General features: G+C 39.4%; 1 protein-coding gene across 7 annotated transcripts in view; it reads left to right on the forward strand.

Annotated features, from left to right (window-relative positions):
* The window catches only part of CD22 (CD22 molecule), a 76689-nt gene extending 54006 nt beyond the window's left edge, over positions 1-22683 (forward strand). Inside the window, exons 1-14 of one of the 7 annotated variants that reach the window (XM_087939975.1) lie at positions 1510-1833; positions 2157-2203; positions 4428-4823; positions 5441-5734; positions 6783-7052; positions 7994-8248; positions 9496-9756; positions 11443-11712; positions 14462-14722; positions 15947-16046; positions 16325-16424; positions 17130-17287; positions 18904-18988; positions 21818-22683. In XM_087939975.1, the coding sequence (XP_087796101.1) occupies positions 2170-2203; positions 4428-4823; positions 5441-5734; positions 6783-7052; positions 7994-8248; positions 9496-9756; positions 11443-11712; positions 14462-14722; positions 15947-16046; positions 16325-16424; positions 17130-17287; positions 18904-18988; positions 21818-21988 (2655 nt within the window). In that variant the 5' untranslated portion in view covers positions 1510-1833; positions 2157-2169 and the 3' untranslated portion in view covers positions 21989-22683. Of the gene's footprint in view, positions 1-1509; positions 1834-2156; positions 4284-4427; positions 4824-5440; positions 5735-6782; positions 7053-7993; positions 8249-9495; positions 9757-11442; positions 11713-14461; positions 14723-15946; positions 16047-16324; positions 16425-17129; positions 17288-18903; positions 18989-21817 lie in introns of those variants that run through there. The other 6 variants (XM_087939978.1, XM_087939977.1, XM_087939980.1 and 3 more) reach the window with 6 other exon arrangements.
* The last annotated feature ends 382 nt before the right edge of the window (positions 22684-23065 follow it).

The raw sequence follows: 23065 nt of genomic DNA on the forward strand, positions 1-23065 counted from the left end.
CCCCTGGAGTAGGATGGGAATGGAGATTTTACTACCACGTCCACCAACCCACACCCACCAACCCACACCACACCCACCAAGCCACACCCACAGAACCGGTAGAAAATTTTTTTGAATCCCACCACTGGTTGGGGGCAATATGCTGACTCTGTAAAACTACTTAGAGAGGGCTGTAAAGCACTGTGAAGCAGTATATAAGTCTAAGTGCTATTGCTATTCAACCCTGAGTAATGCTGTCTCACCAATAGCCATCTTACCTTCAGGACTAGGAGTTGGTGTGAAACTCGACAGAGATAATAATAGTATAATGTCTTCCTATCCCAGATCCTTGGAAAGGGCTTGATAGTGGATAAAAATGTTATATCCAGTCTAAACAACTGGCTGACTATAGGACGACCCATAATAATAAGAGGAACTGAAAGAAGAAAAAAGAAAAGAACAACAAAAATGTACAAGAAAAAGAAAATGAAAGTTAAGAAGTACAGAAATGATTTCCAAACTTCATTTCAATAAATAATTATAATCTGGTTGTAATTATAATATAATTACAACCAGATTGTAATGAGGGTTAATAGTGAATGTTTTGGGGAACGTGGATTTAATCATAGCCTTTCCCCAGCTTGGTCACTGTTTGTCACAAACAGGTTAAACTATTTGAAAATCCAACCCAATCCAGAAAACGTTCATTGTTAAATTGCAGTTGCCAAACAATACTTTTCTGAAGAGATATTAAAATCATGCACTTAATTCAAATTATCAAGCATCACTTCAGAATGTTTGAATTGCACTATTTTGCAGCTTCAGGTTTTCTTGTATTTTCTGTCTAAAATAGATATGGGAAGTGGGTGAAATTAAGTGAAAGAAAACTATTTTTACCGCCCCGAAGCTTCTCTTTTATTCACTGAATGAACCTGCTAAATCTAACAGATCGTTTGCATATCTGTATGGAAAGAAGAACTCTTTCTGAACGTCATTTGTAGACAGATTAGTATTGAATAGAATAGAATAACAGAGTCGGAAGGGACCTTGGAGGTCTTCTAGTCCAACCCTCTGCTTAGGCAGGAAACCCGACACCACTTCAGACAAATGGTTATCCAACATCTTTTAAAAAACTCCCAGTGTTGGAGCATTTACAACTTCTGGAGGCAAGTTGTTCCACTGATTAATTGTTCTCCCTGTCAGGAAATGTCTCCTTAGTTTTTGGTTGCTTCTCTCCTTGATAAATTTCCCTCCCGTTGCTTCTTGTCCTGCCCTCAGGTGCTTTGAAGAATAGCTTGCCTCCCTCTTCTTTGTGGCAGCCCCTGAGATACTGTGTTGAAGCAATTGGATTTTTTGCAAATGTTATAGAATCCTAAAACTGAAGGTCCTTTGAAGGTCACTGAAACTAACACTCTGTCACTGGTCAAACATCTCAGAGAGATAGCCTTCCATCTTCTCTTTGAAGACCTCTCCTTTGAGAACTCATCATTTCCTGCGGCAGCCAGTTAATCCTTAGCTGTCCCAATCTCTCTCTTTAGGTTCACTCAAGGAAGAATCCTGTTCCCTGGAGCCCAGCTCATCTTTTAAATTTCTGGCCACCACTAAACAGGAGGAGTAAACACTCTTAAACTGCTGGAGCTACCAAGATGAAACCAAGCTTGACCTTAGCGGATGCGCTCAGATCTTGTGTCACTCGAGGGTGGCAAGAAGGAAGTCACAGTGACAGATGTGCTGAGCTTGGAGACACAAGCTTTTTGACCGTCACAGAGGAAGGAGTACAACGAGGAACTGGTTCTTCAGAATCAACTCACCTTCCAGAACCTCAACCTTCCGAGACCCAGTATGATCTTTAAGGCAAGTAATGATGTGTGAATGGACTTGCCTGGTTTATTTTCTAACTTTGGTAGCATGAAAAAAAAATCAGCCTGATAAACACAAACAACACCTCGACTTTTGATGGATGGGATTGCTAGGAAATAGCTCCAAGAAAGAAACAGCTACGAAATTGGAAACTAAACTGCAACAGAATCACTCACAGAGTGAAAAACCATTCTTAATTGGCATATTTCCATAAACACCCATTTTTTTTCTTTATAATCCAGTGGTGCCAACTTTATTAATGAACTTTCGTATCAGTTAGTGGTACCTACAATTTGTATTCTGCTCTCTTTTCCTAGGCTTAAACTGACAATGAGGTGCTTCTTATGGATGCTGTTCCTTCCAGGTAACTGTTGTAAATGTGTGTAGAACAAGTGTGTGTGTCTGTGTGTCTGTGTGTGTTTAGTATGTTCTGTCAAGGGAGAAAAGGGAATTTGAGCTACGTTAGATTGTAACAGCAGAGAGTTGTTTGGTGAAGGCTGCAAAAAATAGATTGCTTTGCCCTTAGGGCTTGAGGGATGTAATAACAGGAATCATTCAAGATTCAGAATGCCAAATGGCCGAATGGATGGGTAGAAATAAAGCTATCACGTCTTATCTTGTGATATAACATTCAGTATATTTACCGGTTGCGTTTTCCAGTTCTGCTTTATGAGTTCACTGTAAGATATTCTTTGCAAAAGATTTTGTTACTATGAGTTTTTTTTTAAAAAAGAACAGAACAGAATTACAGAGTTGGAAGGGACCTTTGAAGGTCTTCTAGTCCAACCCCCTTGCTCAAGCAGGAAACCCTATACCAATTTAGACAAATGGCTGTCCAGTTTCTTTAAAATCTTCCAGTATTGGAACATTCATAACTTCTGAAGGCAAGCAGTTCAACTGATTAATTGTTCTGGCTGTCAGGAAATGTCTCCTTAGTTCTAGGTTGCGGGTCTCCTTGATGAGTTTCCACCCGTTGCTTCTTGTCCTGCCCTCAGGTGCTTTGGAGAATAGCTTGGCTCCCTCTTCTTTGTGGCAGCCCCTCAAGTATTGGAAGACTGCTACTCTGTCACCCCTGGTCCTTCTTTTAAATTCAGCCTCTTCTATAACTAGGAAAGTTGGCGTAGATTTAACTTTCTAGACTTAATCTGCTGCATTCACATGCTTTGTGGGCAGGAAAAAATAAATTCAATTTGTTCCATAGGGCTATTCGTGATATTTTCATAATTTAATTATAGAATTTTAGTTTGTTGATATTTTTTTTTTCTTTTGCTATCGAAATAAACAGACACGAAGTTAAAGTAACTTCTGGACCATGACAAGAAATTTAATAATTTTCAAAATCTTTCTAAGAGTGTAGTCAAAAACAATTTATTTGAGAATGTTATTGATATATCACATGCTTTTTTCAAACAGTGGCTTCCCTTGAAAATCTCCCACACAAATGGTTTCAAGATTGCATAAGTGTCAAAACAACCACAAAATGTGCTTGTTGTTACATTATGTGACAAATGTCAAGGCGAGGTTGGATCTTCCTTTCTAAGAGGGGTGGTGATGGCAAGTAAACCCACTAAAATAGTAAAAGTGAAATAAATAAGAACAACCCCAAATCAAACAAAAAAATAATATTATGTAATCTGGGTCTGAGGGAGATAATTGAAGGAAGTCCAAGAGTTTATTCATAGCAATAGCAATAGCACTTAGACTTATATAGTGCTTTACAATACTTTACAGCCCGCTCCAATCGGTTTTCTTTCAAGCAGCATTGTCTTCTGCCCAAGGATATTTACTCATGTAGTAGGCTGTATTGTGATTATCCTTGTCATCTTCTTGTCTTTCATGCCACTCATCTTTTCTACTACCTTCTCCTATTGGTATCTTATGATTTGTCAATTGTTGTATCTTATGATTTATGATATGTTGTATCTTATAATCTTATGATCTATGATGTATCACTTCATTGTTTGTGTGTACACTGAGAGCTCATGCATGGGAGACAAATTCTTTGTGTGCCCAATTCTTTGTGTGCCCAATCCTATCCTATCCTATCCTATCCTATCCTATCCCATCCCATCCCATCCCATCCCATCCCATCCCATCCCATCCCATCCCATCCCATCCCATCCCATCCCATCCCATCCTATTCTATTCTATTCTATTCTATTCTATTCCATTCCATTCTATTCTATTCTATTCTATTCTAAAATTTCTATTCTACTCTGCTCTACTCTTTCTTCTAAATTGTGAGCTTTGGGATTATTGCATGTTTTTCTTTGTAATGCAACCCCCTCTGAGCCTCTCAACAGCTTCTTGGAAATTCTTTTCAACTTTGTGATGAAGGAGCAGTGACTAGAATGGAAATGGAAAAACCTCCTTGGAGGAACCAAGCTATGGCTCGATCATTGCATTTCTTTATGATAGTGTCACTTTTTTTCCACTTCCAAACCGTGAGTAAAATCTGGGATGGGATGGAGGGTTTTCCTCACAGAAGTAAGAAAACACTGCTGACTTGTTGCTTTCTCAGTGCATTTTGTTTTGAGAGGTAAGGAGATGGATCTTAATCAAACTTCATTATTTGATTCTCTTTTCAGGTTCTTTAAGTAAACCGTTATCTGTGACACCCAAACTCCTAAATGTTTGGGAGGGATCTTGTGCGGTCATTTCATGCAACATCCAAAAGGAGTATAACAGTAGAATTATCAACCATGTGTCCTTTGCTTGGTATTTTCAGCCTTTATTTAATAATACCCTAAATGATTACAGTGGAGTGCTCTTATATAACAGCAACCAGACAGCAACTGAAGTCAGTTCTGAGTTTAGTAATCGAGTGAAATTTGTGGGTGATTTGGGAAACAAAAACTGCAGTTTGAAAATTTCCCAGCTCCGCCTAAGTGATAAAGGCTTTTATGGGATCAGACTTTATTGGAAAGCTGGAAAGTGGCAAACTCAAAATAAATGGTTCGAAGAACTAGAAATTATTGTTCATGGTAAGTACTTCTGAGAAAATGATCTCTTCCACTCTTTCTCCCTATCTTTATTGGTACTAAAACCTGCCTTTTCAAAATATCACCAGTAAACTTTGGACTTGCAACTTCTGGTCTATAAATGATTGCAGGTTGTTAATTCAAAGGATGCAACAAGAACATCTATGGATACTTCACATACTCTGTTCTCCTAATTCAACAGAAGGATGTGCTCAGTAGATTGGTCATATTTTCTCAAGTGGAGATGAAAGATTGTTCAGAAGCTATCTTCTGCCTTACCATGACCACTTGACTGATGCACAGTTATAATATTTTGGTTTATTGTCCACCCATCTTTCCAATCAAGAGGTGCTCAAAATCCAAAATCTCTTTAGACATGATTACTGAATTATAATTTTTAATATGATATTGTGAGAGGGGTAAATATATATTAAATGTAAAAGAGTTATTTTGGCTTTTCTTTCTCCACTCCACTTTCTCCACTTCAATCTGAGTACATGATAAAATACTGGCTTGAACATGGTAGATTTCTAAATTAATAAATTATCTCTTTAAAAAGCAATTCAACTTTGTTCAACATCTGTGTAAAATGTTTTCTTTCTTCAATTATCTGATTGCAGAAACCCCTTCAGAACTGATAAAAACAGTGTCCCAAGAAATGATAGAAAACAACAAGTATACAGTGGCATGTTCAATACCTTATCATTGTTATGATGAGCCCATAAAATTGTCTATCCAAGGATTAGAAGATCATCTTGTGTTGCCCACAAAAATTACCACTGAAATCCAGACAGTACAGACTGAACAGTCTTTCACTGCCACTTGGAAGGATCATGGGAAACAATTGACATGTTTGCTAAAAACCCATGATGGGAGAGAAATAAAGAAACCATTTGCAAATCTGATGGTAAAATGTGAGTGTATAATGGGATAAAAGCTGATGCAGGGGTCAAGGGTATACCTAGGATATGACCAAATTGGCAAGATGGTGGACACAATGGGGTTGATCAAAGATTTGTCTATTTTTAAGGACTTCCATGGCAAAGGTGACATACGGAAAGAATACTTTGTCTAATATGAATAATGAAGGGTGGACAACTCAAGTTGTTTGCTTTGGTACACAGAAGAATCTCTATGTGTAAAATAAAGACCTTTAGCAATCATGACCTTCAAAAATTTCTGTCTGTTTTCTAGAAATTTCAGGGAAAGGGTTACAGATTCCATGGCTGTGTACACACAAATCACAACCAATTATGTAACAATCTAGGACAGGGGTGTCAAACTCGTGGTGTCCTGGCAGCATTACGTGAGTTATAGCAACTTTTTTCCCCTTCGCTATACCGGGCGTGGGTATGGCCAGCGCATGACGCATCCGGCCCGTGGGACATGGGTTTGACAGCCCTGGTCTAGGAACTGCATTCAGAAAACAAACAAGCTAGTTTGTTTGATTTTTATGTCAGCTAGTTATAGTTTGGGCTGGAAAGAGACTTGCTCTGATGATAAAATGTATGTTTAGGTCTAGTTTGCTGTATGAATCTAGAAAAATGGTTTTAATACAATATCTAAATAAGTATATTGTTTATGCCAAACTAATGCCTGCTGAGAAGCCTAAACTGCATGGCTTGATATTTTGATGCTTCATATAATTATTTCATTCTTCTGTTAGAGACAATATTCCAAATTAGGCACAAGGCTAAAAACATTCTACAGACTAAAAGGGGAACAAGGTTAGGCATTTTTGCTGAGCAAAAAGTATTATTTTTTTTAAAAAACACTTTAATGCCGACTCATCCTTGACTCTGGGAATTTCTATGAGGTTGAAAGGAGTTGTCTCTATGAGATAACTATAATTCTGAGGACTGTAATTTTAATGCTAGAACATTTGATCTTAATCGTTCCGATCATTTTTCCTCAAGTATTTTTCTGTTGTTTTATTTTAATTCTGAATCTTGTTTGTTTTAGATGTTCCCAAAGGAGTTAAAGTGAATGCTGAACCTGGAAGCACAGTCAGAGAGGGAAACAAACTCACTCTGGAATGTATAGTTAATAGCAGTAACCCGGCTGTGTTTTCTTATGAGTGGTATAAGAATGATGAAAATATACAAAATATACAATGGGGCCCCAGAAGCGAGTTTTATAATTTAAAAGGAACAGATTCTGGAAATTACAGATGTGAAGTGAATAACGGGATGGGAAGTGTCAATTCTGACAACCTGATGATTAACGTCCAGTGTGAGTTGATTAATTGGTGCTGCTGAACACCAGTTCTCTCTTAAGGCCTCTTCACTGTCCAGTTCTTCTGAAGATATTTGCATTTTCCAGAAGGAAGATCATGTACACTCATCTGCCAGTTAGCCAACCTTTGAATTTTTAATTAAAATACCATGAAAAATATGTCACCTACAGGTACAGTAAGCTGACCCTAGCAATGTTTGTATGTTTAATTTTCACAAGTGGTTTTAGCTGTGGACAATCCATGAATTATCCATTTTTCATGGTATTTTGATTAAAAATGTGAGGATCAACTTATCCATGGATGGGCTTTAATGTAAGTAGATACAGAATATATGGGTACTTTAAAAATATTACCCTGTATACTTGTACATAAGCCCATCTGTGGATAAACCAAACCCAATTTTTCAGTGTCCGCAGCAGTTTGATTCTCACCGGCTCAAGGTTGACTCAGCCTTCCATCCTTCTGAGGTTGGTAAAATGAGGATCCAGATTGTTGGGGGCGATAGGCTGACTTTGCAAGCAGGTTAGAGAGGGCTGTGAAGCATTGTGAAATGATATATAAATGCTATTGCTATTGCTATTTTTCCAGAAACCAAATTTCATGGTTTCTGGCAAAAAATGCTGATACGAAACAATGGTTTTGCTTAACAGCCTTGGTGTTTGTTTAATGACCACCTCAAAATAAAATCTCTCTCTCTCTCTCTCTCTCTCTCTCTCTCTCTCTCTCTGTGTGTGTGTGTGTGTGTGTATGTGTGTGTGTGAGAGAGAGAGAGAGAGATGACACAACAAAAACAGGCACAGTTACAATACTCAGTTTTGTTATAATCTTCTTACCCACATCAAATTGATTTATTCTGTTGCCCCTTCAGGAGGAAGAAATTGCCAAACATCTGCCTTAAAAAAAAAACCTGAAATCAATTTTGTTTTCGATCCCCCAGATCTACCAAAAGTCAACATTATAAAGCCACAATCACTCATCCAAGAAAAGGACAATGTGGTTTTGACATGTTCAGCCACTGGCAACCCTCCCATCAGTGGTTATAAATGGTACAAAAGCAGCACACCTGATATTATCATGGCTGGACGGGAACTGCGATTTGAGGCAATTCAACCCAGGGATTCTGATACCTATTTTTGTGTGGCCCACAACATGATTGGCCATTCAAATGCCTCTGTCACACTGAATGTTCATTGTAAGTAGAAACAGATCCTAGCACTGGAATTTGTATTTAAAAAAACAGCAGGCTGTTGAAACCACATGGCTGTATATTACTTATAGATTAACAGGAGATTCTTTCTAGTCCACTCTCCAGTGTTGCTGGGGATGTTGAGAAAAAGACACAGTTGTTTTAAACCACGGTGGGAAGCTGCTACATTCAAGCTCCAAAGAGCTCGGAGATTAAGCGCTGCACAGTCCCAGTCTTATATCTCCTCTCCCCCCATAGAGCACTTCAGAAAAACAGACCTGAGGCCCATATAATGTCCTTTGGACTTGCAGTGGTGGGATTCAAACTTTTTTACTACCAGTTCTGTGGGCGTGGCTTGGTGGACGTGCCATAGCTTGTTGGGCATGGCAGGGGAAGAATACTGCAAAATCTCCATTCCCTCCCCACCCCACTAATCTGCTTTCCAGCTCTGTTCTCCTGAGCAGGGCAACCAAAGAAGATCCAGCCGATCAGCTGGGACTCGGGAGGCGGAGAATAGATGGGGGCGGGGCCAGTCAGAGGTGTTATTTACCGGTTCTCTGAACTACTCCAAATTTCTGCTACCAGTCCTTGAGAACTGGTCAGAACCTGCTGAATACCACCATAGGAACATTTTCCCCCTTCACTAGGCCAGGCAGGGGTGGGGCCAGCACCAACTCTGCTTTGGAGGCCATTATATGGAAGGGTAAAAATACAGATTTCTAGATTCCGTTGCAGTTGAATTGATGGCAAATTTTTCATTCTAAAATTATCACAGTCATGGAATAATCTTTCTTCAATATTAATATCGTGGAAATGAAACTCACAGCTCCCTCAAATAATAAAATTTGTCTTCCCAATCTAACAATGACAACAAAATATAACCTTCTGAAGTAGCTCTAATTATAAGCTGGCTACATCCGGAACAACTGTTCATATGTACTTTTTATTGGGGATCAATGGGACACAACTGGGATTGTTGACATTTTCTCACAATTCGCAGCACTTCAATCTTTTGTGGGCTGTAGCACATTGCACGCTGTACCATTTCAGCAAAGAAGTAAATAAGTGTTGCTGGATTGCTACTACCAACCTGTCTCAGTGCCTCTGCTAATTAAAAGTGGGGTACAACTTTGCAGAGATGCTCTGCAGAGAACTCTGAATTTTCACTGCAAAGAACCTTTTTCAAAACCCAGAGAACTCTATAATTTATCTACTGAATTAAAAAACAAACAAACATTGATTTTGTTTTGCAGATTGCCCCAAGGATGTCCAACTTTTTCATTCAAATCATTTGCCTATCAAAGAAGGTGACAAAGTCATTTTGAACTGCTCTGTGGGCAGTAGTTACCCCAGCAACAACAATTACAAAATTTTTGGATCAAGTGATATACCCAGAAGTTGGGGCTCGACACTGACATTCGTTGCAATTCCTGCACCAATCAATTCTTACAGATGCGAAGCATGTAACAGTGTTGGCTGCACTTTCTCCCCAACCATCACTTTGGATATCCTTTGTAAGTAAGAATAACTATATGATGAGCTGGAAGCCTTTAAGCAGCTAAATTGTTCCTGGGGAGACCCACAAGAGTAGGGGGGTCAAACCCTATTTCATTGAGTGCCCCATCAGGGTTGTGTTTGATCTTGAGGGTGGGGGCAGAGTGGCCGTGGCCAGCTCAACGTCACTCATGTTGGGGGCACCTCTGGGGCATGAGTGCTCTACCAGAGAAAATGGGCTCCCAACTTCTGTTTTTGGCTGTGATGGCCTCCTGCAACCCTCTGCCAGCGAAAATGGAGCTCATGGCCCTCTCTGGTCCTTCGATGCTTCCAGGCTGGCTTCGTGGGCCAGATCGGAGCATCCCATGGGCCACATCTGGCCCCTGGGCCTTGAGTTTGACATCCCTGCACAAGAGCATTGCCATTCAAGTCTTGGATATAGCAAGTATAAGAAATTGAACATGGAATACATCATTTTAGAAACTCAAGTTATACATCTTTCAGGTTAGAGTGAAGGAGCACAATTTTGAGTGAAGGAGCACAAAAAAAGGGTGCAAGTGATAGATTAATGAATCAACTTTTGACAGAATTTAAATTTAAATGGTAAAATGGATATATTCATATGCTCAAAACTTCTCCTTTTCGGTGTGTTAGAATTAGAATTTCAGTTGCAATTTTGGAAGGTGTTTTGATGGAGATATAGCAGAAGATCTTGCTATGGGCACCCTGCCTTTATGTTATTCCTTCATTATTCTTCTCATCTTTCCTATCTCCTTATCTTCTTATGACTCTAACTTTGTTGTTTGTATCTAATGATTACATTGTTTTGTTTAGTACCCTAGTATGATTTATTGCTTATCTAGTATCCTATGACTATCACTAAGTGTTGTATCTTATGATTTATGATGAACGTATTTTTATAATGACCATGAACCATGATTTATTACTTATTGCTTGTATGTACATTGAGACTAGGGCTTATGCACTGGAGACAATTTTCTTGGCCAATAAAGAATTCATTTCTGTTCTGTTCTGTTCTGTTCTACTCTACTCTACTCTACTCTACTCTACTCTACTCTTTTTCTATTCTCTATTCTCTCTTCTCTTCTCTTTTCTTCCATTCCATTCCATTCTATTCTCTTCTTCTCTTCTCTCTTCTATTCTTCTATTCAATTATCATTCTATTCTATTCTATTCTATTCTATTCTATTCTATTCTATTCTATTCTTTGATAGAATCATAAACCTGCCTTACTTCAAGGAACCCCAAGTGCACTCTCACCTTTATTTTTCTCCATAGTAAAAGCCCTGGGAAAATGATTGCCTAAAGTCACTCAATTAGCATCTGTAACTGAAGATATACTTGAAGCTACATCTCCTAGTCCAAGTTCAGTATTTAAACCACAACCTCATATTGACAAAGCTCTGGACATACATAATCAAATCATTGTGGGGCATTGCTGCCTATGGTTTGTACAAGCAAACTGAGTAAAAAAAATGTTTTAGAGTAGTTTGGGGGTAGGTGAAAAGTTGAGAATGATTTAATTAAAGAATATATAGCTTTGGGTTCAAAAAGGAAAGTGGATGCTATTAGTTGAGTTGTTCAGTGTAGCTAATGTATGCCCACAATGTTGGTCACTCTGAGCATATGTTCAAGAGTAATAGGATATCACTCTCTGTGCTTGCATTTCTCCTTTTGTCCTACAGATGGCCCCAAAGATGTCAAGCTCAATCGAAAACCTTCAGGGTTGGTCCTTGAAGGTAATCCTGTTCACCTGATTTGTAGTGTGGGAATGGCCAACCCCAAGCAACTCAGTTACACCTGGTATAAAAATGGGCAACTTCTGTCACTGAACTCTGCAGAAAATGTTCTATTCATCCAGAATGCCAGTTCAACGAATTCTGGCATCTACCGTTGTGTATCAAAAAACAACATAACAAAGGCAGAGTCTCCAACTATTGAGCTGGAAGTGAATTGTGAGTACAGATTCAGTGTATAGTCATGATATTCTTGCTGTGTTCAATGGGCTTTCTCTTCTAGGTACAATCGTTGTTGACTCAAGCTTAATTTTTGGTTACTGCTTTAGGCACAAAGCCATCTGGGTGACCTTAGGCCAATCCCTATTTTTTAGACTGTGATGATCCGGGAAACAGCACACACGTAATAAATTCCCAAACGTAAATAAATTTCCTTTAATGCCTCCAACTTGGCCTCACTTTTCAATTGTTCACAGTTGGAGATTAAACTCTTTCCAAAATAGTTTCCAAAAGAAAGAAATACAGTCCAAACTCAAAGAACAGATAATGGAGAAATAAAAAACCAAAACAAACCGCACTGAAGGAATTTCCATGATAGACCAGGATAATTAATTACAAACTTCAAGAAGATAGCAAGGCACAGTCCCTTGGAAGAATGACAACCAAGATAAACCTCAGCCAGAAATAAAACATGCTTTGCTTCTAGCAACGCTGTGTTTTAAACATCCTTCCTTTATACTATTCCCCCTAGCTGCAGCCAATGAGGGGGGATCATGGCCACTTCTTCTCTGATAAGCCACATTGTTCCCTTCTCTGTTCCTCCCTGTGTGTCCTAGGAGGAAGAGGGGATGGGCCTGGGTCTTCCTCTGACTGCCCAGCTGGTATCTGCCCTTCCCCAGCCTCCTCCACAATCTCCAGAGCCACACTTCCACTCCCTGTCAGCTGTTCCTCCTCTCCCTCAGAGTCAGTCTCCACCAGGGGCACGACACAGACCTAGGAAAGAGTCAAAGGGAAACTACATTTGAAATTTTGTTCAGAAAAGTGCAAGAGTTGTCCAGACATTACCATAGTGCCAGTGGTGGGATTCAAATGTTTTTACTACCGGTCTGTGGGCGTGGCTTGGTGGGAGTGGCAGGGGAAGAATACAGTAAAATCTCCAGTCAGAGGTCATATTTGCTGGTTCTCAAAATTTCTACTACCGGTTCTCCAGAACTGGTCAGAACCTGCTGAATATCACCTCTGCATAGTGCTCATACCATAGGGATCATAGAACTCTTCTTTCTCTTTTGGAAAATGAAATCTGTATTTCACAGAATATGGGGTAGTTTTCCATATTGGGTATGATTTGAGTGGAATCTAGTGGAATTTACTGTTGTCAGATGCGATCTTGACCCCGTAAGTGATTTTAAAAATGGACAAGACATATTTAATGGAGAACTGGAGGATCTATTATGTTTGTTGTCTGATTAGTCCCTTGTCAGTCATTCTAAACAACAGTGAAATGTGATTACTTTCCTCTCTTGCTTCTATGGTCTTCAGATGCTTTTAGGTGATTGCTATGTGACTTCTTTTTTTAAAGAAGTAAATATAACTTTAATGTATAGTCATATAAAAGTACAATATCATCCAACTATCAGTACATACGCTGAAATAAATTTCTGATAAGATGTCAGATCCATATTTTATTATTTGATTTAGTTTTAGTCATATTTTTAGGTGACCTGATCTAATTTATAGTTATTTGTGCATCCTGGTCTCTGTATGATCAGAATACACTTCTTAAATTCATATTTACACCAGTGTTTTACTCATTTTTAAGTTGGCTCACAAACATATTCACCGTTATGTATCTTTTTGAATATACACTTTAGGGAAACACATTTGCATGCTAAGATTTTTTATTTTATTTACTTCAGGTTTACATTTTTTCCTGTTTCACATTCTGTTGATTTTTAAGTATATGATATTATGGTTGGAAAACTAGTTTAGCTTAGGATTTATGGAAAGTATTTTATTGCATTTGGAATATGTTTTTTTGGATTTTAAAAATCCTTGATATATATTTTTATTGTTTACAACTATAAATACAAAACACAGAGTAGCCATTTTGGCATTACTTTGCCATACATACCAAAGATGTAGTCAAAACCGTTAACATTTATATTATTGGTACAATATTTACATTTTGCTTCCAATCCTCCTTTTACAATCTTGATAACTTTGAGATATATGTCAAAGAATGGTCCCATAAACTTTGGCCCCAGTTTCTTGCTAGGGAGTTTTAGCCTCAGATATTTTGTGGAGAGGTAGGTCTTCCCCCCGCAACTGGAATAGTCATTGCAGGGCTTGGTGTTTGTCTGCCTGTTTTTTATAGTTCTCTGTTGCTTTAACTAAGTACTTTTTTAACATTCTCCCAAGTTGCTTTCAACATTGATATCCAATCAGTCAGGCTGACTGAGGAGGAGGGATCCCTTAGATACTCAGGCATTGGGATGAAGTCCATACCATGAACTACCTTGAAGGGGGTTAATCCTGTGCTACTGTGAACATCATTATTGCACTCAACCTCCATGAAAGGCAGGAGGTCCGCCTAATTGGACCGCTGATAATTCACATAGCCTCTCATATTGCTCTAACGTGGCGTTCAGTCTCTCTGCCCCCACATTGGTGCTCGGATGAAAGCTGAGCTAAGGCCCTGGGATGACCCAATAGACCATATGAACTCTCTCCAGAACTTAGCCGTAATATCAACTCCCAGAATTTCACAACCAACATGACCACTGCTAATAATTCAAGAAGTGGAAATATCAGGAAGTTACCAAGATTGAGATATAATGGCTATAGAAGACTATTTCTCCACCTATGTCTCTTGTTGAGTCCTTATAAATTCCTTTGTCTTGTAGCAGATGCGGAGAATCAAATATACAAAAGCTGGATTAAAACGAGTGACTCTTTCTTTTTCTGACAGATGGGCCTCGTAATGTTCATCTAACTCCAGACAAGAAAGTTGTGACTGAAGGAATGGATCTCTATTTGAGATGTGATAATGATGCTTACCCATCAGTAGCTACTTACAAGTGGTATTGGAAAGGAGAAGAAATCCCCATGGAGAATTCAAAATTCTTAATTCTCAGGAAAATTAAGGTTGAGCATTCAGGAGATTATTTCTGCAGAGCATTCAATACTATCTCTAATAAGGAATCACAGCTCATCACCGTTAGTGTATCCTGTGAGTATTTCCCTTGAAAAATATGGTTACAATTCCTAGATGACCATCCTTGATTAAGAAATTCTGGGCAATGGAAAGACAACTAGTCAAACAGAATGAGGCAATTTCATGTTCTGCAAATATTTTGGAGAGCAGCTCCAAAATATTCGTGTTGGCTTGGAGATTCATGAGGATGGAAATCAGACTGGCTGATCTTAAAGTACAGTTTTTTGGATGAGCAATTCATGACTGAAGAATTATCTATGAAGTTTAGTCTGTTTTCAGAGTGGGATTTGTTATTTTTATACTTGGATTTAGGAGACAAATAGCAATAGCACTTAGACTTATATGCTGCTCTACAGTCCTTTACAGAGTCAGTTTTATTGCCTCCAACAATCTGGGTCCTCATTTTACCAACCTCAGAAAGATGAAAGGCGGAGTCAACCTTGAGCTGGTGAGACTTGAACTACCAAACTGCTGGCAACAGGCAATCAGCAGAATTAGCCGGCAGTAGTGCATTCTAACCGCTGAGCCACCATGGCTCAAAGCTCAGAAGAAACTTATAGATTATTCCTTAAAAAACAAAGCAAAAATGAAAACATAAAAACTAAAATTGAATGAAAAACCAGATGCCTTGATGCAATTTAATTCATCTATTTTGCAAACTGTATTTCTCTCCTTCACACACGCACACACACTCTTTATACTAACATTCCCTAATATATGGATATTTAGTAAACCAGCTTCCATAGTATGATCTATTACTAGTATACATTTTTGTACACAACTTCCCCAAATATATCCAACTTTTCCTGTGCAATTTATATGTGTCCCAATTATATGTATTTATTCATCTGTGTTTGTGCATGCACACGAAGGTGTGAATTATTAAGCCAAGAGGAATTCAGAGAACATTGCACATTAAAACAATTAATTTTATGTCTGGTTGAGTTGAGCAAATAAGATGTAAGCTTAAAGCTTTTCTTTTTAGTATTATCCACACTTAGAATTGAGTCTCTGCAAAGCTATGTCCAGAATAAAAGCAAATAAATGGCAGTAGCTGAATGCCGTTCTATCATTTACCGCTTTTGGGTACCTCTGAGCATGCCAACTATATCAATAGAAATATGATGGGGGCATTGATTAGCGTAGGTTGGATGAGCAAATAAGGTCATGGACTCAATCTGGCACAAAATCAAATCGACAGCCTACTAATCTTTGTCATTTTTCGTTTGTACTGTGCAGTCAGCAGAGCTACAGTGATGAAACACATCTTGATTGGCCTTGGTGTGGTTCTTGCCTTTATTATGTTACTGGGGTTGCTGCTTTATGGCTTGAAGAAATGGTAAGTGAGAGTCGATAGCCTGCAGGCAATGATCAACAGTAGACATGATGGTCAATATCCTACTGATAGCGTAGGGTACCCTGCAGATAAGAAGGATAGTGGGGAAAGTCACTTTTTTGCTCAGTAATTATTTTCAAGATTCTTTGCTCCATAATTGGCTGATGGGAGACGCTTCAAAAGAAAGCCACTTGATGAGAAGTGAGGTACCATCAAAATCAAATCAAACCTTTATTGCAGTCTAACTTGGAGGTGACCTAACTCTGTTTCTCCTCTTGCAGGAAGAAAACAATACGTTCGGACATTGACAGTGCACAGAGGCCTGCCAGAGGCTCGTTTTTTGTGAGGAAGGTTAAAAATCACTTTCAATTGTTTTCTATGGTACGGTAGAGGTGGAGAAGGCATTAAGGAGGATTTGTAGGCCTTTTAGCTCGCTTCCAGTTCTAATACCCTTAATGGTCCTCCTTCTTTCAAATCACATATGTGCTAATCGTTTCCGGCTCTAGGGGATGGTGCTCATCTCCGTTACAAAGCTGAAGAGCCAGTGCCGTCCAAAGACATCAAAGTGGTCCCTATTTTTCTACTTGCATTTTTACATGCTTTCGAACTGCTACGTCGGCAGAAGCTGGGACAAGGAATGGGAGCTCACTCCATTACCGCTAAACTGTTGACCTTACTGATTGACAAGCTCAGTGTCTTAGCCACTGAGCCACCGTGTCCCTTAGCCTATAATCCTTCTCCTCTATTTATTGACTGAGAACGAGGTGTAGTGGAAGATGAAATCCTTGTAATTTGCCATACTTGGGTAGGAAAGAAACAGGGAGGAAAAAGGGAAGGGAAGGGGAAGGAAGAAGAGGAGGAGGAAGGAGGGAGGGAGGAAGAAAGAGTGCATAGTGGTTCCTAGCTTGGAGATTGTGGGTGACTCTTTCTCATATCCTTAAATGGATACAATCTGGCCAGCATCCAGATTTTCATTTTCCGACAAGCTGCACTGATCAAATTCTTCCTCTTTACTGCAGTTATGAAATTGGAGGGGTAGTAAGTCTTCCCTGGCTAGAATATTGAGATTGTTTTTCTTCCCCTTAGGTCAACCGAGAAGTACCACCTAATAACAACTCCAGACTAAATGAATGTAGAAGAGACTGCTCCCCAGACTACCAGAACGAGGAGCAAGATGGCACCATTTCATATGCAAGGCTCCAGTTCCCCCACAGTGGGTTACATAACCATACTATTTATTCCAGGTATGATGATGAAGCGATGAAGGACCTAAGAAACCATCAGCTAGCTTCAGCTTGTAGAAGATTCTTGATACATGCTACCCCTTCCATTACTATGCCTACTGCTTCCTCCTCATCCCGGTTCCCACAGTCCATCTATTTGCCATTCCCTTTGGATCACCAGCATCTTCTGGGAGACGGAGAAGATGGACAAGCCGAGCTTCTGCTTTCTCACTTGGAGAGAGAACGTGAAGAGCAAGAAGGAGAAAAACGAACAGTCACAAGATCAGGAGCTTACATGGATTGACAATGCCCCTGTCCCAACTGATGCCCCAGGGCCTGGCCTTGGTGTTAATCCTGGTTCAATGCAGAGGTCAAGATAAAGTCCTTTAGATTAGAGATCTTCAGATCTTAGAAGGGGCTGTTTGGATTCAGTGAAGGCTGAAGTATAACTTATCTCAGAAGTCCTTTATCAAATGCCCAATACTTTATTTATTTATTTGTTTGTTTGTTTGTCAAACATGTACAAGGTAACACGTATAAGTATGATGAACAAGGGGAGTAAATACAGATAAATGGGGACAGTAGGACAGGGACGGAAGGCACGCTGGTGCTCTTATGCATGCCCTCTTTAAGGACCTCTTAGGAATGGGGTGAGGTCAACGGTAGACAGTTTGAGGTTGAAGCTGTGAGGGGTTGAGGCTTTAACAACAGAGTCAGGTAGGGCATTTAACCAGTGCTCCTTTAACCAGTGGAATGAGTAGTGTGTGTTTCCTTTTACTTAGTGGAAGTACTTCTGAGCATTTGCAGTCCAAAGTGATCAACTGAGGTCACTTTGCAAAGGTAGAGTAATTTACTTCCACAGGATGCTACATTATATCAGTTTGAAGATGGTCAGTTGTGATTCATGAGGTTGACTAAATATACAAAACAGCAAATTATTGCCTCCTTGTCTGCTGAAATTCCATGCAGGAGGTCTATCTTTGAAATCATAGCCATATTTTTCTGTGTATATGCTCCAAAGTCAGTTCAGTTCCAGTCTATGAAGAAGGATAGCGAAGTTCCTGTGGATCCTAAGTAAAAAAAGAAAAAGAAATCTAGGTGATGGTGTACAAAAACATGCAAAGTAGAAGTCAACTAGAGGCACAAATTTGTCTTCTATTACAATATCCTAGGAGCTTTTCTTTTCCATATTTTATTCTAGTATGTGTGTATGTGTGTATCAGAGGTGGTATTCAGCAGGTTCTGACCAGTTCTGGAAAACCAGTAGTGGAAATTTTGAGAACCAGCAAATACCACCTCTGACTGGACCCACCCCCATCTATTCTCTGCTCCCGAGTCCCAGCTGAGCAGCTGAGTCTCCTTTGGTTGCCCTGCAAAGGAGAGTGGAGCTGGAAAGCAGGTTAGTGGGGTGGGGAGGGAATGGGATTTTGCAGTAACCTTCCCCTGCCATGCCCACCAAGCCACGCCCACAGAACCAGTAGTAAAATTTTGTGAACCCCATCACTGGTTGGTATGTATGTATGTATGTATGTAAAAAGTTATTTTGAAGAGAAGAAACAAATGATAGCAGACAAATGGTGCAACAGAAAGTCAGGTCATCAAATAATCTCACGCAGTTAATGTCTTTTTGATTACAGTGTCATGCAACCAAACGTGGGACTCGATTCCTCAGAGAACAGCGTGATCTACAGTGTAGTAAAGAAACCTGCATTCCAGCCCAAGGTACATGTCCTGTTCGAGCTGGATCCCTGTGAGTTATAAACCAGGGACATTCCTGACCCTCTGTATCTCAGGTATTGCTGGGGCTGCAGATCTCAGAAGGTTCAACCAGCACATCTGGAAGGCCTCCATTTGGGGAGGGAAGAAGTTCCTTTTCCTGTCCTGTTTTCATTCCATATCAGAGATAGAAAGTTTGAGTAGATCATAGAGATACTATAAGGCTCCTACAAAGTGATGCCATTCCTTAATGTCATTTTTGGTGATAATACTCAATATTATTTTTTACTGATTTTCTATTCAAAGACCAAGTATATATATAGGGAGCCACTAGATATGACCCTCACCAGATCTTTTAAAAAATGTACTTGTCAAGCATGCATTTGATAATATATATAAGTATAAACATGATTATTAATACATGAAATAGATACAAATAAAAGGGAACATTAAGACAGGGACAGTAGGCATGTAGGTGCACTTATGCACGCTCCTTGCTGACCTCTTAGGAAAGGGGTGAGGCCAACAGTAGACAGTCTAAGTTTAAAGTTTTTGGGGTTTGGGGAAGAAACCACAGAGTCAGGTAGTGAGTTCCAAGCATTGACCACTCTATTGCTGAAGTTGTATTTCCTGCAATCGAGTTTTGTGAAGTTTGTATCTATTGTGTGCTCATGTGGTTGAAGCTGAAGTAGTCATTGGCAGGTAGGACATTGCAATAGATAATTTTATGTACTACGCTTAGGTCCGACCGAAGGTGGCGTAGTTCTAAGTTATCTTAGCCTAAAATTTCAAGTCTGGAGGCATAGGGAATTCTGTTGTGAGTAGAGGAGACTCTCTCGTGAAATATTTCTGGACTCTCTTGATTGTATTAATGTCCGATATGCAGTGCAGATTCCTGATAGATAAGCTGTATTTGAGAATTGGTCTACATGTTTGAACTACATGCTTGGACTACAACTTCTATCACCACCAGGCAGCCTGTCAGGAGACGTGCTGGCCTGAGATAATGAAATCTGAAATCCAGTTTACGAGAAAGTCATGGTCTTTTGATTCAGCTTCTTCTTTTAGGATTTTTTTGTTGCTGTTGGTACAATTCATGAGAAATGATCATCCTTGAAATAGCAATTTATTTTTCTTTAAAAAGCAAACGCGTGCTTCCCTTTTTCTGGGCTGAGTTTCTCTACTATATGATGTGGTCCCAAGGGCTTTTGCTGTTTAGGCGCTTCCCTCTTGGGCTTGCCAGCTTTTATTTTCATAAAGTCCCTGTAGCTTTTTAAAGCAACATGTAAAGCAGAAATTGAATCATGAACAAGGATGGGCAGCTTGGGCTGATTGCCCATGTTCCCGGCACGAAATCTTCTTCAGTCTATTTCTGCACGAACATGTGGATTTATTTGAAAAATGAAAGGTGTGCAAAGATCTTTGCTGGCAATCGGCACGCACATTTTCATATATGTTTTTGTGTCGGCCTATGCACTTTTTGCAAGCAATTCTTCCTTTTTAAAAGTGCCATTTTAAAGAGATGACAGAGAGAGGGCTGATAGAATTTTTAAAATCTGTAATCATGAGAGTATGGGATTTTTTTTTCAGTTTAAGTGTTGCTTTCTTGCAGTTTAGGAAACGTGAACATCTAAATAGGCTTCAGAATAACAAAAAGTTGTTATTAGAAAATAGAAAACAGTAGTGTTGGCAGTGTTCCTCCCCTTTTCATCAAGTAAGCTGACAAACACCCTACCACACAAAGAAAAATAAAGAAGAATTGTTCACGAAGAAGAGAGAAATCAGAAAGGGAATTTGAAAAACCTCAAAGAAAACTCTGGCACACATACTTTGACTTCAATTCAGTTTTGATTAGGTGACATTCAAAAGGTGAGTTTCACTTGATCCATTAGGTCAGGTTTAAAAAATCTGATCTACACTGACAGATCATGGCCTCCAGAATTGCAGAGTGGAGTCATTCTCAGGTCATTTAAAGGTGCTGATGACTGAACTTTGTTCACATTTAAGTACAGGTCATCCCCAACTTACTCCTTTAGTGACCATTCAAATTTACATTACTGAAAAAAAGTGACCTAGGACTCCTTTTCACAGTTATGGCCTTTGTAGCTTCCCCATGATCATGTCATCAGGATTCTGGAGATAGCCCTAATTAAATCATGACCCTCGAGCCAAGCTTTAAAAAACTCAAAAGATTTATTAGGAGCAACACGCCGGCATACATAATTCACATTCACCTGTGACCCTGTCCCCCCCACCCCCGGGTGTTTCATAAATCAGATTCTCCAATGAAGCATGTCCATGGGGCGGGTGTCATCAATCACATTCTTCAATAAAGGATTTTCGTGGACAGAAGATCCAATTGCCTAGCTACAATGTTTTTAAGATAATGGTGGAATGTACTTCTGGTTTTACTGCCATACTGCTCCTTCAGATTCCGCCCCCCTTGTTGATGGCAACTTGAAAACAGGCATAGGAATGTTTTACGAGTTGACACGTGTGATCAAAATTCAGATGCCCGACAACTGGTTCATACTTATGAACACTGCTGTATTTGAAGGTCACATAATCACGTTCTACAACCTTCTGACAAGCAATGTCGAGGGGAAGAACTGATTCACTTAACAACCGGCTGACTAAGTAACCAACTGCGGTGATTCACTTAACAGCTGTGGCAGGGGAGGTTGTAAAATGGGGCACAACTCAGTTAACAAATGTCTCACTTAAAGATAGAGATTTTGGGCTCAGTTGTGGCTGTAAGTCGAGGACTTACCTGTATAACGTTCACCTGAATCTAATATCCTTTACCTAAACAAGTTCCTTCTCCTCCTGTTTTAGAATGACACCAAGGTGGATTATGAGAATGTGGTGAAGAAAGAAGAAGAAGAAGAAGAACTGCACTATTCTTCCTTGGTGAACCTAGCACCGCGCTCCCATCCCACCAACGTAGACTTAGAAACAGATTCTGAATCAGAAGACAGCATCCAGTATGCAGCTCTGAAGCACTGATCTACTCAAGCGTTCCAAGATCAGGACTCTCCAGCTAGGGAGTAGAAAGGGATTAGAATTGGGTGTGTCTAAAAAGTTTTCTTTTTACAGCCAAGAATAGCAGAGTTCTGCGGGTAGAAGAAGAAAGATAACGTAGGATAAAGGGCTAATAAAGCCAGTATTTATGTTTATATTGTGTGTCCAAGTCAACAACAGAAGCTCTATGGCTGGTATAATGGTCAGCTTTCAACGTAGAAACCTAATTCACTGGTTTACATGACTGCTAAAGCTTGCTCTTCTCTTTCTGATATTCAATCCACTCCTTAGAAACTATTACAGAGAGGCTCAAACTTGCTCTTGTAGGTGCTTTTTTTTTCAAGAGGCAACTGGACTTTCTTATTTTTCTTTGAAGATATTTCACTTCTCATCCAAGAAGGTTCTTCAGCTCAAAAAGCACCTTTGGAACAACTATGACTTGGATGACTGAGAATCTCCATAGACTTGTTCATACAGTTTAGTTTTTTAATTCCCACAAATAGGACTTTTTCAGGCCAGAGATCTTCTCAACTAGACAACCCAAATTTGCTATCTGTGCCATCAAATAGTCTTGCACTGTATCTTCTGCCATGGTACAGTTACTTCTAGCTTACCGGTTCCAACCATGTAAGGTCTATTACCAATCAGTTCTTCAAAATAAATTAAGCAATAATCCCAGATATATAGTTTTCCTTCTGTGCTTCTCAGAGTAGAGTTAGATAAATTTAGCCAGGTATGTTAAATCCAGCAGTATCAGCTTGATAAGTAGCTGTGCGGTTTGTTTTTTTGTTTTTTGGATGTAGCTTAATGTTTTGAGCAAACTAAGCTCATTTTGTTAGTGTGTCGTTAAAAAAAAAAAAAGCTCATAAAATTGGGTATGATTCACTTAAAAACTGCCTTGTCAGCAATAGAACTTTTGGTCCCAATTGGTATTGTAAGTCAAGGACTACCTGTTATCTTTTATGAAGTCATTCCAAAATGTATGATGGCACCAGTGGTGAAATTCAAATTTTCTTACTACCGGTTCTGTGGGCATGGTTTGGTGAGCATGGCATGACCTGG

The sequence above is a fragment of the Pseudonaja textilis genome, chromosome 10, assembly GCF_049901715.1.
Source record: "Pseudonaja textilis isolate UNSWEBS1 chromosome 10, rPseTex1.2, whole genome shotgun sequence".
Classification (NCBI taxonomy): Eukaryota; Metazoa; Chordata; class Lepidosauria; order Squamata; family Elapidae; genus Pseudonaja; species Pseudonaja textilis.